The sequence below is a fragment of the Ipomoea triloba genome, chromosome 9 (genome assembly GCF_003576645.1).
Source record: "Ipomoea triloba cultivar NCNSP0323 chromosome 9, ASM357664v1".
Classification (NCBI taxonomy): domain Eukaryota; kingdom Viridiplantae; phylum Streptophyta; class Magnoliopsida; order Solanales; family Convolvulaceae; genus Ipomoea; species Ipomoea triloba.
This window is the reverse complement of record NC_044924.1, coordinates 11517437-11533585: the sequence shown is the minus strand read 5'-3', so window position 1 is coordinate 11533585 and position 16149 is coordinate 11517437. Positions and strand designations below refer to the sequence as shown.

The 16149-nt window shown below is 34.1% G+C and overlaps 4 protein-coding genes across 4 annotated transcripts; all 4 read right to left on the bottom strand.

The window, feature by feature from the left end:
• Positions 1-4955: 4955 nt before the first annotated feature.
• On the bottom strand, positions 4956-5471 carry LOC116029556 (protein RKD1-like). Its single transcript, XM_031271606.1, has one exon. The coding sequence runs from the start codon at positions 5469-5471 to the stop codon at positions 4956-4958; it is 516 nt and encodes a 171-aa protein (XP_031127466.1).
• A 17-nt stretch (positions 5472-5488) lies between these two features.
• LOC116028346 lies at positions 5489-6263 on the bottom strand. The gene is made up of 2 exons (XM_031270035.1): positions 5751-6263; positions 5489-5548 (listed from the first exon to the last, which is right to left on the bottom strand). The coding sequence occupies exons 1-2, from the start codon at positions 6093-6095 to the stop codon at positions 5498-5500; spliced, it is 396 nt and encodes a 131-aa protein (XP_031125895.1). The 5' UTR covers positions 6096-6263; the 3' UTR covers positions 5489-5497.
• Positions 6264-9550: 3287 nt separating this feature from the next.
• Positions 9551-10183, bottom strand: LOC116029555. Its single transcript, XM_031271605.1, has 4 exons — positions 10073-10183; positions 9910-9988; positions 9700-9832; positions 9551-9592 (listed from the first exon to the last, which is right to left on the bottom strand). Exons 1-4 carry the CDS (start codon positions 10161-10163, stop codon positions 9551-9553), a joined length of 345 nt encoding a protein of 114 aa, XP_031127465.1. The 5' UTR covers positions 10164-10183.
• Positions 10184-11418: 1235 nt separating this feature from the next.
• LOC116029554 lies at positions 11419-15621 on the bottom strand. The gene has a single exon (XM_031271604.1). The coding sequence runs from the start codon at positions 15619-15621 to the stop codon at positions 11419-11421; it is 4203 nt and encodes a 1400-aa protein (XP_031127464.1).
• Between the last annotated feature and the right edge of the window lie 528 nt (positions 15622-16149).

Here is a 16149-nt window from a genome sequence, read left to right as displayed (position 1 = left end):
CTTTACTAAAAAGTCATAGGTTCAATAATTCTCATTGAAAGCGAATGTAAATTACTTATTTCACACTAACAAATTAGAAATAATGTTATGTTAGAACATAGTTATATCTTTCATTTGCCAGAAATATGCAAGAAAAAAAAATTATATTCATTATAATTTGAAGAATTTTTTGTTGGTGGTCGGAAAAGTGGTCGGAAATCTGAAGATTTCCAGCAGTGGGAGGAAATCACATTTTTTGTTATAATGTACGTTTTTACAATCTAATCATTATATTCTACTTTGAATGAACATCTTTCATCCTCAATTTTTTCATGAGGGGACGATTTTGGTTATTGGATTAGCAAGGGATGATTAACTCGATCTATCATGCATACATGCATCTACATTTACCAAACCAACCTATATTTTGTATAAATGATTACTTATCTATTTTGAAAGCCGATATAAATAAATAAATAAATAAATGTTTTTTTTCACATTCTTGCATATTAGTTAACTCTTTTTAATTTATATCTATACCTTATTTTCGATATACATGCATATATAAAGTTATATATGATACTTATTCACTATTTTTGAAACTATTATAAAGAAAAGTTTATAAAGATTATACCAACACTATGTTATAAAGGGATCTAAGAAAACTATATATTTTTGGAGGACTTGACTGGACGGCCGATGGCGGATCCAGCATGGGGGCAGTGGGGGCAGCTGCCCCCACTAACCCCACCCCCACCCCATATATAGTCCTTGTATGTATATATGTATATATAGTACAGATTTTAGATGAGTAAATACCAGTGGAGGTCCTCCGACTTTGATGGCACCGCCACTTTTAGTCCTCAACTTTTAAATTAACTACTTTTAGTCCTCCAACTTTGATAGATGGCACTGCCACTTTTAGTCCTCAACTTTTAAATCAACCACTTTTAGTCCTCTTACTTTTTGTTTCTAGCCACCTATGGTCCTTCATTTAGAATTAGACATCTAATGTCATTTTTCAAGGGCAATTCAGTCATTTGGTCCAAAATTTAGTGTTCACAAATGAGAGTCACTAGTATAGAATTGACAATATAAAGATGGTTTTACAACTACACCTTCTCAATATAGGTGTAGTGGAAAGTAAGGAAAAAAATATAATGGCAATATTGTAAATAAACACATAAGAATCCACTACACCTATAAATAATAGGTGTAGTGGATTAAAAGTATTATTTTAATATTTATCTTTCCGCAGCACCCACAACCAGCAGGTGCCGCGGATAATAACCAAATTAAGCCTTGCGATTTCCCCCAAACCCTACGCATTTAATTTATCCCCAAATTTCATTTCCCCAATCTATCAGCACCGTGTGAAGGCCGACGACGACCGTGAAGGCACCAAGGCCCAACGACCGCCGACCGCCACCTGCGAACGCCACATCTCTTTCGCGAATCAGGGGCTGACTGCGCGACCGACGACAACTGCGCGACCGCCACCATCTCCGTTTGCCATCTCCGTTCGCCAGGCCCGTCCCTGGGCAAATGCGAACTGGGCCCTTGCCCAGGGCCCACACTTGAAAGGGGCCCACCCTAGTCCAGCACCTTTTATATATATACTATAGAGTTTAGGTATAAGTATTTAATGTACATTCAAGTAATATAAATTTGATTTAGTTTAGTTGGTGGGACTTAGCATTATCCATGCTAATAAGGTCATGGGGTCAAATTCTCATGGGTGCATATATTTATTTTTATACTTTAAATTTTCTTCGCTCATGGGTACGGTGCATTTATTTATTTTTATACTTTAAATTTTCTTGGCTCATGGGTGCATATATTTATTTTTATACTTTAAATTTTCTTCGCTCATGGGTACGGTGCGTTTATTTATTTTTATACTTTAAATTTTCTTGGCTCATGGGTGCATATATTTATTTTTATACTTTAAATTTTCTTGGCTCATGGGTGCATATATTTATTTTTATACTTTAAATTTTCCCTCCCAAGACGAATTTAGGGAAATTATATAGTATTAAAATTAAAATTATAACTTATGAAATTTAATTTTCCCTCCCTAAAATTAAAATTATAACTTATGAAATTTAATTTTCCCTCCCTACTCTTTAGAAGATGAATTTAGAAATATTATATAGTATTCAAATTATAACATATTGAATTTATTTCTATTTCTGATTATATTTTTTGTGTTGTGTAAATATGTGACTTTTTTTACATTTCTATAATTATAATGAGATTTATAGTATAGATTGATTTGTGATTCATATCAAATTTTGAATCTATTTCTATTCGAGTAATTTACTAATATTTAGAACATGTGTTATTTTGTGGACTTTATAATGATTTATGTATATGTAATATATTTTGTGATTTAGTTATGAAATAATTTTAAAAGACATTTATTCTTTTTTTTTTATTATAAATTATTTAGTCAATAATGTAGTTTAGAAGTTCTATTATGTGTCATTGTATTCATATATAAAAAAAAAAGTTGAAATTTATCTAATTAAAAGAAAAGTATTTATAAATATGATATCAATAGAGAATATGCGTGATTTATAATGTGTTTTATATTCGAACTATTTTATCCAATTAATCATATTTTATATTTTGTTATGAATATCATTTATCACGTTTTAAAGTGATTTGATTTATTACTCCGGATAATTAAGATTTCATGCTCTACTCTGATTTGTAAGTTGTGTTTTATAATTTTTATTAATAATTACTTTATTATTTATATAATAACATTGCGATTGTCTATAAGCTTATTTGGTTTTAAATTGTTTATTCATTTTTATTAACTATAATTCTTTATTTATGAAGACACATATGCAATTATTGAATATTTGTATTTTTTTAAGCTAACAAAGAAAAATTCATTCATAACTAATGAAAGCATCTAGAGTTGTTTTCATTATTATTATTATTGTGTATGCAAAATTGTTAAAAACTTGTAAATCTTATTTCATGTTATTTGTCATTAGTTTTTTTTCCTGTAATTATACACACACACACACACACACACATATATATATATATATATATATATATATATATATATTTCATGTATGGCCCATTTTGTATGCTATGCCCCGGGCCTATAAAATGATAGGAACGGGGCTGCCGTTCGCGACCACCAGGAGTGCTGACTGCGACCGCCGACCGCCACCATCTCCGTTCGCAACCACCAGGAGCGTCGTCCGCCACTCCACCGTCTCCGTTCGCTGCTCCACGGTAAGTTTGTTATTTATTTTTTATTTATTTGTTTATTTCGAATTATTTAGATAAATGTTTTATATTTCTCCTTTTTTTTTGTTGAATATTAATGTTATTGTGATATTGTGATATATTTGATGTTTGAAGAAATTAATTTTTAGTTTTTGTTGATTTATTTTGAATATAAATGTGATTAGGTGAGCTAGATTGATTTGGATGAATTATATTGAATTATGTTGTTTGATAAATTATATTGAATTTGGTGTGTCAGATATATACTGAAGACCCTCAAATGCCATACTAAGTTCTAGCCCTTGTGAATAGTGATTTCTCAAAGTGTTAAATCGTGGATTTAAACCATGATGCATTCTAGGTTGAGGTAATGCAGAATCCTCCATGATCTAAATAACCTCCTCAACTTTCCTTGGCCACTGGTTTTCTACATATCACATCAAACCAGAGATATAGCTTCATTAAGTCTCACAATAAGAAATCATTAATTAGTGTCAAGTTATTCATGCACTGATTTAATAGGTTCGACAACAAGCTATTAGTATCAAGATTTAATAGGTTCGACAACAAGTTCGACAAAATAATAAAAAAAACCATCCGCGTCACCCTTTACGGGTGACGCGGAAAATACATACTAATCAGAGTCACCTTAATCCGCTACACCGCTACAGGTGTAGCGGATACTCATTTACAGGTGTAGCAAAATTGCTTATTTGTACTAGTGAGTGGAGAATATGGTTTCTTCAATTATTCTGATGAGGAAACATAATACTTAATACATCAAATATGAAATGACTGAATTGCCCTTGAGAAAATGACATTAGATGTCCAATTGTAAAGGAAGGACCATAGGTGGCTAGAAACAGAAAGTAAGAGGACTAAAAGTGTTTGATTTAAAAGTTGAGGACTAAAAGTGGAGGTGCCATCAAAGTAGGAGGACTAAAAGTGGTTGATTTAAAAGTTGAGGACTAAAGTGGCGGTGCCATCAAAGTCGATGGACCTCCACTAGTATTTACTCGATTTTAGATCTAAGTAAATGAAAACAAATACTACATAACTGTACATAATAGGTCAATTGGACGAGTTTATATAGACTTTGTTCTGCTACGAAATGTTAAGGGTTCGAATCCCATTCATAACACTTGCTGTTTCAACAGCATCTTGAAGGCTTTTTTGCTTTTTAATGCGCTTTATATATATACTAGCCAAGATACGCGCGTTTCGCGTAATGCAAGGCCCAACGTAAACTCATTTATGTAAGTTTAACATTAAATGTTTATTTGAACTTATTCATGAAAAAAAAAAGATTGTAATATTGACATCATGACCATAATAGAGTAATAGATTGGGATGAGTAAGTGTAAAATAATATTAATATGTTTCAATTTTATTTTTAATTACTTGCAACATTTACAGACGATATTGTCACATATAATTAGCTTTGCATAAAAGCATGTTCGTTCAAGTATATTGCGTTTGTACAAAAGGAAACTCTGTTTATCATTCCATTTCATCTGGCAGAGTCAATTGGCAGTATGCAAAGGGGAAAACCCAATATATTTTAAAAAACAAAATAAAACACAAATAAAATGACAAATGATGAAACAATTACTACCCAAAAGTATATATTTATTTAAATTTTTTATTTTTACAAAAGAAAATTAAGAACGGGAAAAGCTTTAATTATCAATGAAATCGAGAATACAATAATGATCTTGTGAAACTTAAGGTGGTTCATCTATCACTTCTGATTTGACGCCATGAAGTTTCCATGAATTGTCATATTTAGCAGCGTGTGCAATATCCATCAAATGTTGATATCTTCTTTTCTTTCTTGAAGATTCCCTAATTACTTGAGTCTCTGCACGTAACTCAATGTTTGGGTCCTTTAACATTCGTTCCTTTTCCTTTTGAAGCTCAATAACTTTCTCTTTGTTGACAGCATATGTTTTGTCTTTGCTGAGATATTGTAAGTTCTCAAGAAGGTTGTCCATGCTTTGCAATTTCCGGTATGGCCATCGTTTAATTCCCAATTTTGTACACATTCTCTTCAACTTATCTTCACTTACATTGAGCTCCCTTGCTGCTTGGGCTGCGGGTAAGTGGAAGAATTTTGAAATAGTATTTAAACCCCAGTGTTTAGAGGTTCTCTTGTCAAATACAATGATTTCAGTTGAGTTGGATAATTCAGCTACAACTGGAGGCGCCTCAAGTGGAACATCGTTCTGGCCACATAGCATGTCATTCACAAGACCCCAGTCGAAATCTAATTGTTCGGCGGAGCAACAACTTTGTTGAATTTGGTGTAAAGTTTTACCTGTTGGAGATGAAGTTGGATTATTGAAGTGATAATCCAAGGGGTGGTTTTCAGCATGATTAAAAAAAGGACGGTAATCTTGTTCAGGAGAAGAAATAGGAATTTCTTTATCATCCTCATCCTCTAACTTCAAGAGTTTTATTCGAGGCCATCGGGAAATTCCTAATATCCTGCACCTATTCTTTAATGTTGTGACACCAACCTTTAATTGTACCGCTGCTTCACTAATCGGAAGATGGAAATAACTTGAGATCATTTCCTTAGTGATCGTTCTTGAATCACACAAGGTTTTCTTCACCGGAGTGTTTTTTTTTTCCTCGACTGCAACCTCTTCCAAAGGTTTAGGTAAAACAGGTGGAACAACTTGGGCGACCGGCTCAGCGTCAATAACTTGTTCACCTTCAACAGATGGTTCTAGTAGTGTGTACAACTCATTCTCAATCTGCAAAAGAGAAGGTAGATTTAGTTCATTCCAAAAGGAAGTATCTTCAAAGTCAGAACAAGAAAGCGAATGAGAATGAGATGAGGATGAAACATAATTTGCCATTTGATTGGAAATGTTAAAGTATAAAGAAATAAAACAATTAAGGTGAAAGGGAAGGTTAATTGACGGCTGTAAGGAAATGATCAAACATAATTTTCTTATAAGAAAAACCAAGTGCTGCTTTCAAAGGAGCAAAGGACATGTCGGACTGACAAATTAATGGAAACAAAGTTTAATCACACACATTTCAGAATAAATTTTAAAAAAAACGTCAAAAGGTAAACAGGGAATTGTTTTTTTTGGTTTATTTGATCCTGTCTGGTTTTAGAGACCGCGTTTTAAAAGTTCTTTGGCATCCCAATTTGTGTTTTTTGGGGTATATTTAGGACTTTAGTTTTACCTTTTAAACACAGTATGAAAAGACGGTATACTGTTTTTTTTTTGACAATTGATTTTGTAAGTACGTGGATATCTGCTAAACTCCAAAACAATATGCTGATTTCGGAGGACTAAAGGACATGTAAAAAAAAGTTTTAATTTAAAAAAGTTTAATGTAATAACGGCCAAATAGGCCACTGAAAGAGGAAGATTTGCGGCAGTTCCTTTTTTTTTTTCTTAAATTTAATTTTAATTAATTATTTTATTTAAAATTATTTTAAAATATTATTTTTAAAGGTGATAACAGGAAGATCAAGTAAAACAAGATACTTTGGGTTAATTTGCATACATTTGTGTAGTTCAGGGACCCAAGTGCATTGTTTTTGACTTCAATAGCCTAATTGCAATTTCGTTTGAAGTTCGGTGACCTATTTGACCCTAATTCCAAGTTTAATTACACGTATTTCAAAACAAATAAAAAAAACAATACAAAAAAAATGTCAAAAGGTTAACCTGACTTTTTTTTTTGTTTGCTTTATTTTTTCTAGTCTAGATTCTGTTTACGTTTTTGGTGTAAATTTAGGCCTATAGTTTTATATTCTAAATGCAGCATGAAAAGATGTTATATTGTTTTGGTTTTCCACTTCTTTTTTTTTTGTTAGTACGTGGTTATCCTCTGAAATCCGAGACAACCTCAGTGTACAAGGTTAATATTAGCTGCATTGTTTGCATCTTTAAGAACTGTCAAATTTTTTCATCATATTACAGGGATTGTTGCCTTGCTCTCCCCAACATTATCTATTTTTTTCATCTTTCTTCATTGATTTTATTTCTCATTCTTATAATATTTCATGTCAAATGGCGAATCATGCTTCGTCCTCTTCTCATTCTCAATTCATTTATTGTAATGATTTTGATGATGCGTCATTATTAGGCGAGCTAAATCTAGCTCCCCTTTATGATTTCGAGAATGATCTGTTAGGACTGATTGAACCACCAATTGGAAATAAACCACTTTATGAAGTAGGAATTGCAAATGAAATTGATCCGTTTGTTGACGTTGAACCCACCACTACACATGAGCGTGTTGATGATGGTGAATCTGCAGATGTGATGCCTGAAAAGAATGATAAGAAAAGATGGGTCAAGAGGACGTTTTTTGATTCAAGTACGGTAACTAAGGAAATGATTTCAAGCTTTTTCCATTTACCGATAAATGAAGCAGCCGTTCAATTGAAGATGGGACTTACAGTTTTAAAGGTTCGTTGCAGGGAATTAGGAATCTCCAAATGGCCTCAAAAGAAACTCTTGAGGCTGGATGATGACGAGGTAATTCCAACTCCCGCTTCTAGCCAGGTCATCTATTCAACTTTAGAAAATACCGAGGATTATATATGGGATTACCAATACCATGACTTTACTTTACCTCTCTGGGATTTTGAGGGTGATGCACAAGTTGTTCAAGAGACATCTAATCCGGGTATAATTGCTGCAGATGAAAAGCCTACCCCCAAAGATCCATGGAGTTTTGAAATGCTTTCTAAGTTATTTCATTTACCCGTTTCTCAGGCGGCAAGAAAAATGAAAGTTGGGGATGTAAAGTTTAAACAAATCTGCAGGAAATGTGGTGTCAATCGATGGCCGTATATGAAGTTGAAAAGTATGGATCGACTAATTCAAAGCGTTCAAACCATGAGTAAGTTCAAGAAAAAATCTAACCGGGATGAGAGGGTTAAAGAGCTACAAATGGAAAAAGAGCGGATGATGAGAGACCCAAGAGTTGAGTTTAGTTTCGAAACTATAAAAATCAGAAACTCTTCTTGGAGGAAGAAAAGATATAAGTACTTGACGAAGCTTTCTTATTCTGCACATGATGCAAGTTCATCTACAGCTGTTGATGTCAAATCTGAAGGGATTAATTAAGTTCTTTAATCTGTACGCTAAGCTTGTTATCCTGTCTTTAATTTTATGAATGAAATTTTTAGCTACTCATTTTTCCATCTAATTAAATCATGTTCAAATGAATACTTGCTATGGGTGCTTATTGATTGAAATTAAAATGTTTAACAGCTTTCAATAAAAATGTTATCTTTTTAGCTTTATCATGACATGCTGACTCCAGTTGAAATTGTTAGATTCCTGGGAAGGACTATTACAAAGATGTTTTATTAATAATTATAATTAAGTAATGCATGATTTATAAGCGTCTAAGAGAAAAGTTTTATAATACAACCACAATTTTAAATAGATTTAAGAGGGATAACAAAATACAAGCCATAAATAATGTACATATGCGTTAAAAAAAGTTTATCGTCTAACTTGTTTAATCGACTTTTGCCCTTTTACCTTTATCAAGACTTACTGATTTCTCTTTACTTGTAACATCTTCTAGAATGTCAGTAGCATGTTTTGATGATTCATCGAAGTCTAACCTTCTCTTTGTTGGATTGTCCACCGTAAAAGTTTCTTCCACAATGTTGGATGAACGTGCATGTGGTGTTGCTTGTTGTTCACCAGTGTCTCTTGTTATGTCCTTACAAATACATGCTACTGAATAAGTCAATGTCGATGGATGATCTTCATTTAGAGCATTTATCCTTAGACCAACAACAAAATCAATAGCATCTAACTTTTGTTGGAATATTTCACTGTCCTCAACAGTTGTTGGCATTTCAATTCCAACTAACAACATTAGCCGGTGCACATCATGATTAAAGAGAATAGCTTGCACAATTGTAGAACCATCCGATATTTCAACATTTAACTTATACCTACAACGGGCAAAGAGAGTGAAAATAAGTTTAAAGTTAACTTGTTAACATAATAGATAAGATGTATGTTCTGTTTGTATACCTCCTGACAGTGAGACCATCAGTTTGGCCACAGTATAAGCAATGGAGTTTTAATCCTTCGATGGTATTCACTGTCTTGTTGCAATAGTTGCAACCAATATAATACTCATTCACTGTCTTGTTGCAATAGTTGCAACCAATATAATACTCAAGCGGACTCTTGTTGCAATAGTTGCAACCAATATAATACTCAAGCGGACCAACGTTGCAATAGTTGCAACCAATATAATACTCAAGCGGACCAACATTCTTCATTCTAAGCTTCCCTCTAACCCATGCAATAGGTTTCTACAGGAAACTAAGCTTCCCTCTAACCCATGCAATAGGTTTCTACAGGAAAACATACGTGTGTTATAAAAACAGTTATTTTTAGAATATGGCTTGTTAATCATTATCGTATGCTATAAAGAAATTGGAAAAAATATATTACTCTATACCTGCTTTAATTCATTGTCAATTTCAGCAAAGGTGCACTTTGGTTGTTGCAATGCGTTTGAGAGTGTGAGAAAAGAGTCAAGATAAGTTTTGTCTACAATTGTTTTGTAGATAACGCTTAAGTTGTTGTCTTTCCTGTGAAATAAAAATCATATTTTTATAAATCAACATAAATATTAAGTAATACTTTGGAAGTTAGTTGGAAGAAATACCATTTATTAAGAACCGTTGCATGTTGTCCGGGTGGATTTACTTCGATAGTGGTATCATATCTCGTACTCAGTGTAATACCTATTTAAGTAGTAAAACACATGTAAAAATGTAATATGTTCGTTAATAGTATTAAATATTTATATAAAAAAAAACATCATGTACCTTGGAATGCATTTACATGAACTCCCTGAGCAATAACAATCGGAAATTTGCCTTGACTAAGTTGTAAATCAATTTGAATTCCTTCAGTCATGACAAAGTTGCCCCATAGAGTGATGATAACATGTTTTGATCTTTGCATTAACAAAAAAAACAATATTATAAAATAGAATGCATAACAATTAAGATTTAAAATATAATCAGTTTGAATATAAGTAAGAGTTAAAGTATAATACTCTTCATTGATGATCACAAACTCATTAATATTTTGTTGACCATTCCTTGTCGTAATGTATTGACGTGGTAGTTTGCAAATAACAATAGCTAGCACATCTGTAGTCATGAGTTGGAAAATAGCAGGAGAGGTTGCTGGCATATATACCTTGGAGAAATATAAGCAGAAATATAGTATGATAGATAACAGTAGTAAACTAATAAGCTTACTTATCAGTTGTCGAGATGACAAACATGCGTAAAAATCTGAGAATGGGGTTATGTGTGGCTGAACCGGTTCGTTGATGTTTATCTCATCTCCAGCAACAACATCTTCAATCATAGTTCTCCTTGTAATGTTCTACAAATTTCTATAATTTGGGTCTGGCAAATTGATGAATTCCCTAGCTGGTTTTACTGATGCATTTGAGATAGTGTATGTGCAGTGTAACTTCAACCTTTCATCAAGTACGTCTATCTCATTGTCATATAACATTGCCTGTACTTTGTTGCCCTGCACAAAGTTACAAGATTAAAAAAGTCTATAAGCTATGGTAGTTGTTGTATGTAAAATTCTTTAATATGGAGTAAAGAATACACATTTTAGAAATACATGAATTGAATATATAAATACTATTCGTTTGCATGATATGAATGACTTACTTCAGAATCTTGAAATATAATTGGTTTGTATTTTTTGCCTGGTGAAGATCTCGATTCTCTTACACTGTGTTTATGAACAACTGTTACTTTGCATTTCCATGCATGTAAATCGACAGTAACAGCTGGTATCAACACAAGATCGTCCATACTACAAAAGAAGTTGGGAAAGTTGTTATGCAAAACTCGACTGTGACATAAAATACGTGAAGTAGAAGAATAAAAGTCATGACAAGCTTACTTGTAAAAAGATGCAGCAATAATAAATTATTTTAGTATCATCATGAAATATACTTGATAATTTCTCGGTAAACAATGTTTTGTGTAAAACTTGCTACAATGGATTCACTATCATCTGTACATATAAGTATTTTCAATGAACTTGCAGTCTTTGCACGCGACATTGCCACGTATAATTGCCCATGGCTAAAAACTGGCTCCTTCAAGTATATTCCCACAAAATCTAGGGTTTGACCTTATGATTTATTAATTGTCATTGCAAAGCAAACTTTTATCGGGAATTGAGTTCTTTTGAATGGAATGACACATTTATCATCCTTCGATGTCTGAAGTGGTATCCTAGGTATCAATACATGTTTACCCTTGTATTCTCCGACTGCAATAACACAACTTATGATATGATCTCCAAACGCATCACATATAAGCCTTGTACCATTGCACAAACCTTCACATGGATTGAGATTCCTTAGTAATATCACAGGACAACTTTTTTTTAAGCACAACATATGTGGAGGCAATCCAGCAGGAGACAATGTGTGTAAATAATCTTGGCAATGTAAATATTTTGAATCACTTGGTTCATCATAACTTATGTAAGTCTTATTTGCACCAGGGAACTTGTCTAACAAGAGAAAATTAATTTCGTCAACAAATTCATTCTTTGTTGTCAATATTGCTCTTTCCATCAATGAGTATGGATCATTGGAAAATAAGCCCAAATCTGGGTAGACAGATTCAAACAGAACGTCTAATGGTGGTCTACAACCATTATTTTTAATTAGAAAATGAGATGAAACTTTGATCTTGTTTTGCAAATCCATTTTTTCTGAACCATTACCAATCCTCATTAAATAATCAGCAAAGGTATGATCTTCCTGTGCACGCATGTTTTGCGTTAAAGTCAATCGTCGAATGTGTGGCCATATCAAACTTGACTTAACTAAACATGCTTCAATAAAATCTTCTTTTTTTCCATGCCTTACAATTGGCAGTGTCTGCCTAAAATCACCTCCAAATACAATGACTTTTCCACCAAATAAATCATTACACTCCATAATATCCTTTAAGCTTGTATCAAGACTCTCAATAATCTTTCGATTTGCCATCGAAGCCTCATCCCAAAGAATTAATTTGCATTCTTTGAGTAATCGGGCCTCAGCAGTTTGTTTGCCTATATTGCAAATGTGTTTATCATCCCCATCGAGTGGCAATTTGAAACGAGAGTGTGCAGTGCGACCGCCCGGAAGTATTGATGCGGCGATTCCAGAAGTTGCAGTTGCAAGAACAAGAAAACCCCTAGATCTAACAGTCGCCAGTAAGCATCGATCAAGAAAACCCCTAGATCTAACAGTCGCCAGTAAGCATCGATATAGAAAAGTCTTGCCTGTCCCTGTCGCCAGTAAGCATCGATATAGAAAAGTCTTGCCTGTCCCTGCTGGTCCATCAACAAAATATATAAAAGTCTTGCCTGTCCCTGCTGGTCCATCAACAAAATATATGCCGCTCTTGCCTGTCCCTGCTGGTCCATCAACAAAATATATGCCGCCTTTGCCTGTCCCTGCTGGTCCATCAACAAAATATATGCCGCCTTTGTTCGCAAAGACATTTTCAATGATAGTGTCAAATGCTGCACGTTGGCAAGCATTCAACTTCTGCACGCCTGCCAAGTCAGACTCGCTAACTTCCAAACTTCGCTCATACATTATTTCATGAGTCATTGTTGTTGCTATATCAAGTTCAGTAAACGTATCAACCAAGTTGTAATCATATAAGTTTTTTCCCATTTTGTGCAAGTTGTTTGCAATCAACTTGAGGACTAATGATTCACTTTCATCAATCGTGTGCAATCCATTCCTTAAGAAGTCTTGGCACATGTAAGATTTGTATTTTATCCAAAGTGAACGAGGATTTGAAAGATCACAAAAGATCAGAAGCATTGCAAATAACTTCCTCAAACTCGATGGCATTTGGAATAGCAACGCTTCATCTAGTGATTGTTCAATGATTGAATCTCCAGATAAAAGTCCGAGTTTTTCAGCTGCCTCACGGAAAGTTTCAGCAAAGTAACCATTAACAGTTTTTAAGGATTCAAACGATGTGGGTGCCCTTACGTTCATCAACAACATTCGCAAATAGTATCGTTCTCCTTCAGTTGGGTTAACAGTTACAAGCCTACCGATGACCTTCAGTTGTTTCCTTGGCTTCCAAGACTTTGTTGATTTGCACCAAACAAAATGGCAAGGGAATTCAACATAAAGCAAATTCATCATTTTCGCATATTCATTTGCTAGATTCATAGAAAAGAATTCTGTCAACATGGTACGACATGCTTCTTCCCTACTAACAATATGAATTATTCTTTCATGTCCATAAAAATTTATATATTGGGAATTTTCCAAATGCACTTGCAATTGAATAACAGCGGGTTTTAGCTCGGCTATTGCAAAACCATATATTCGCCATGCAGCTTCAGGGGGAGAAATCCATCGTGCATTCTGGTATTCTTTAATCTCGTCAATCACATAATCGCTTATGTTATCAGCCAAAGACATGCGAACTCTATCATGGCCTTTATAAATATATTTGTATATATACTTGACAGACTTAATGGTTGCACAAACCTCAACATTTATGTGGCAATCAAATTTCAACAATAATTGAGGATTATACGGAATGATCCATCGATTGTCAAGCTTAAACCCTTTAATCTGAACAAAAAAAGAGGTATTTCGCCTCTTATAAATAGGGTATGAGTCATCATCAAACCTAGTCTCAGGACAGAATGAACGAGGGTACTTGCTTTTGCAAGAGGGTGAAGTTTGGCATTTCTTTTGGACCATGCAAGGACATGTTTGATTAAGAGAACCACAAGGGCCATGAACCATATGTTTTTTTACAAGGTCATACAACGTTGGCTGCGTTTCCTTATTTGGGATTTCTGCACACACGTATTCGTCAACAAAAGAAGACGACGCCATCATGGATTTGTTTTTGAGAATAATAAGGAAATTATCATGTGGAAGACCTCTTTTTTGGAATTCAATCACATATGTGTATGCAGAAATCTCACCAAAGAAATGTTTTTTTGTAATGTCATTCTTTAATTCTTGCAATTTAGCATGAAATACTCTTGCAACCAAATCTGGCCTATTCTGTGCCTCGTCATTGAATTCCAAAAGACGTTTAATTTCTGGCCAATTTGGATTGCATGTTATAGTTAGGAAAAAATCTGGTTTACCAAAGTTTTGGACAAGTGACATCGCATCCATATATCGCCCACGCATATCCCTAGGTCCTCCAATGAACGACGAAGGTAAGATAACTCTGCGACCAACATCATTACCAAATACCGCACCGGTACTGACACTGTCAACCAACCCTTGAAAATTCTCTGACCTACAAAGTTGTTGTTTCTTCCTAAAATAATCAAGACGTTGTGTTTCGACCTTGATATATATGTCAACAATAAATTGTTGAAACAGTCTGCCAGTATGTAGTAATAATGATGTGTCACCTGAACGCATTTGAAATTTGTATGCGTAATATTCCCTGCAAGATACTGAACGACGTTTTTTCCCTTCTCGGAATACAGTTTCCTCAGCTTGAAGTAATTCTTCAACATTTGATACATCATTAGCATTGATATACAATGCACTGGCATATGTATTGCGAGTTGAAGTATTGTTTGGAAAAACTCGTTCAATACCCTCATGCCATCCAGCATCACCGAATGGGAACAACAAAGGGTACTGTAATGGATCATAACAACCATAATAATATTGGATATTCTGAGCACGACCACTGTGTGCGTATACCCTTATGTTCCTATTATCTCCAGAGCCCTCAAAATCTTCAATCCACACTGCAGCAACTTGAGAAGTTGTTGGTGCATTATAAATCCTCTGGTCAAGCGAAGGACATGATTGCAGCGAAATGCTAAACTCATCAGAATGCACAAGATCCTTAAGACTCCGAAAGAATTTAGCATATGGGTTGTGAGACATGACCTCGATAAGATCTGAGACAATTTTCTCATCTAAATGACCAACTTCGCAAACTCTATTCTCTACTTCATGATCAGTGTCGTAAAAATAGAGTTGTAGATTGCGGGGGGGACAACCATCAGGCAATAAGTCATTTATAAAATGGTAAATTTGTCCTTGCACTTTGAAAGTATAAATGCCTTTATTTCTCCTACACAAATCTTTTTCATAGTTATGAATACCAAGCGAAGTAAAAGCAAACGTGTTGTTGTAAGTCCTAACGCACGAACGGAAATTATTGTAGCTCTTATCAGGGCTGGTGTATAATGCCTTTAAAGTCGGTGGCATTCCGTTCGCCACAAGAACAACTTCACCCTTACAACAACAAAATCCAGGAGGTTCATATTGAAGTCGCTTCGCTCCACAATAAATACAATCAGGAATCGCGGATAACATAAATGTGTTTTTTGCATCATTTTGCAATGCGCCTGCTGATTACACAATTGTATTCATGTGTGTTTTATTTCCAAATGTCAAAAGCGCATGACATTTTGTTGGCCGCAGCACGAGCGGAAAAAATGAGAATAAAAAAAAGTCAACACCAACTAATAAATCGATTTTTGTTCTTTCAAATACGTTTGAACAAAAATGCGTAAATGGATGACATTTCACACCTGAAGAAATCGCCAATTGGTCATCCACAGAGGCATTACTATGATTGTTTGATGTTTCGCCTATTTGATTTTGTTGGGACAATTTTTTCCATGCGTCTTTATTTTTATTTCTTTTACGCTCACGCAATTCATCTTGCGTAAATCTTGTACGACCTCTTAATCGGTTGTTCATAACTCTAAGCACTGAACAATCATAAATAACTATATTTGCTAAACACGCAGAAGCAAAATTAAAATTAACAAAACGTAAACGTAACGAAAACAAACCAATATAATGTACAGAAAAAAATAGAACTTAAAAATTAATGTT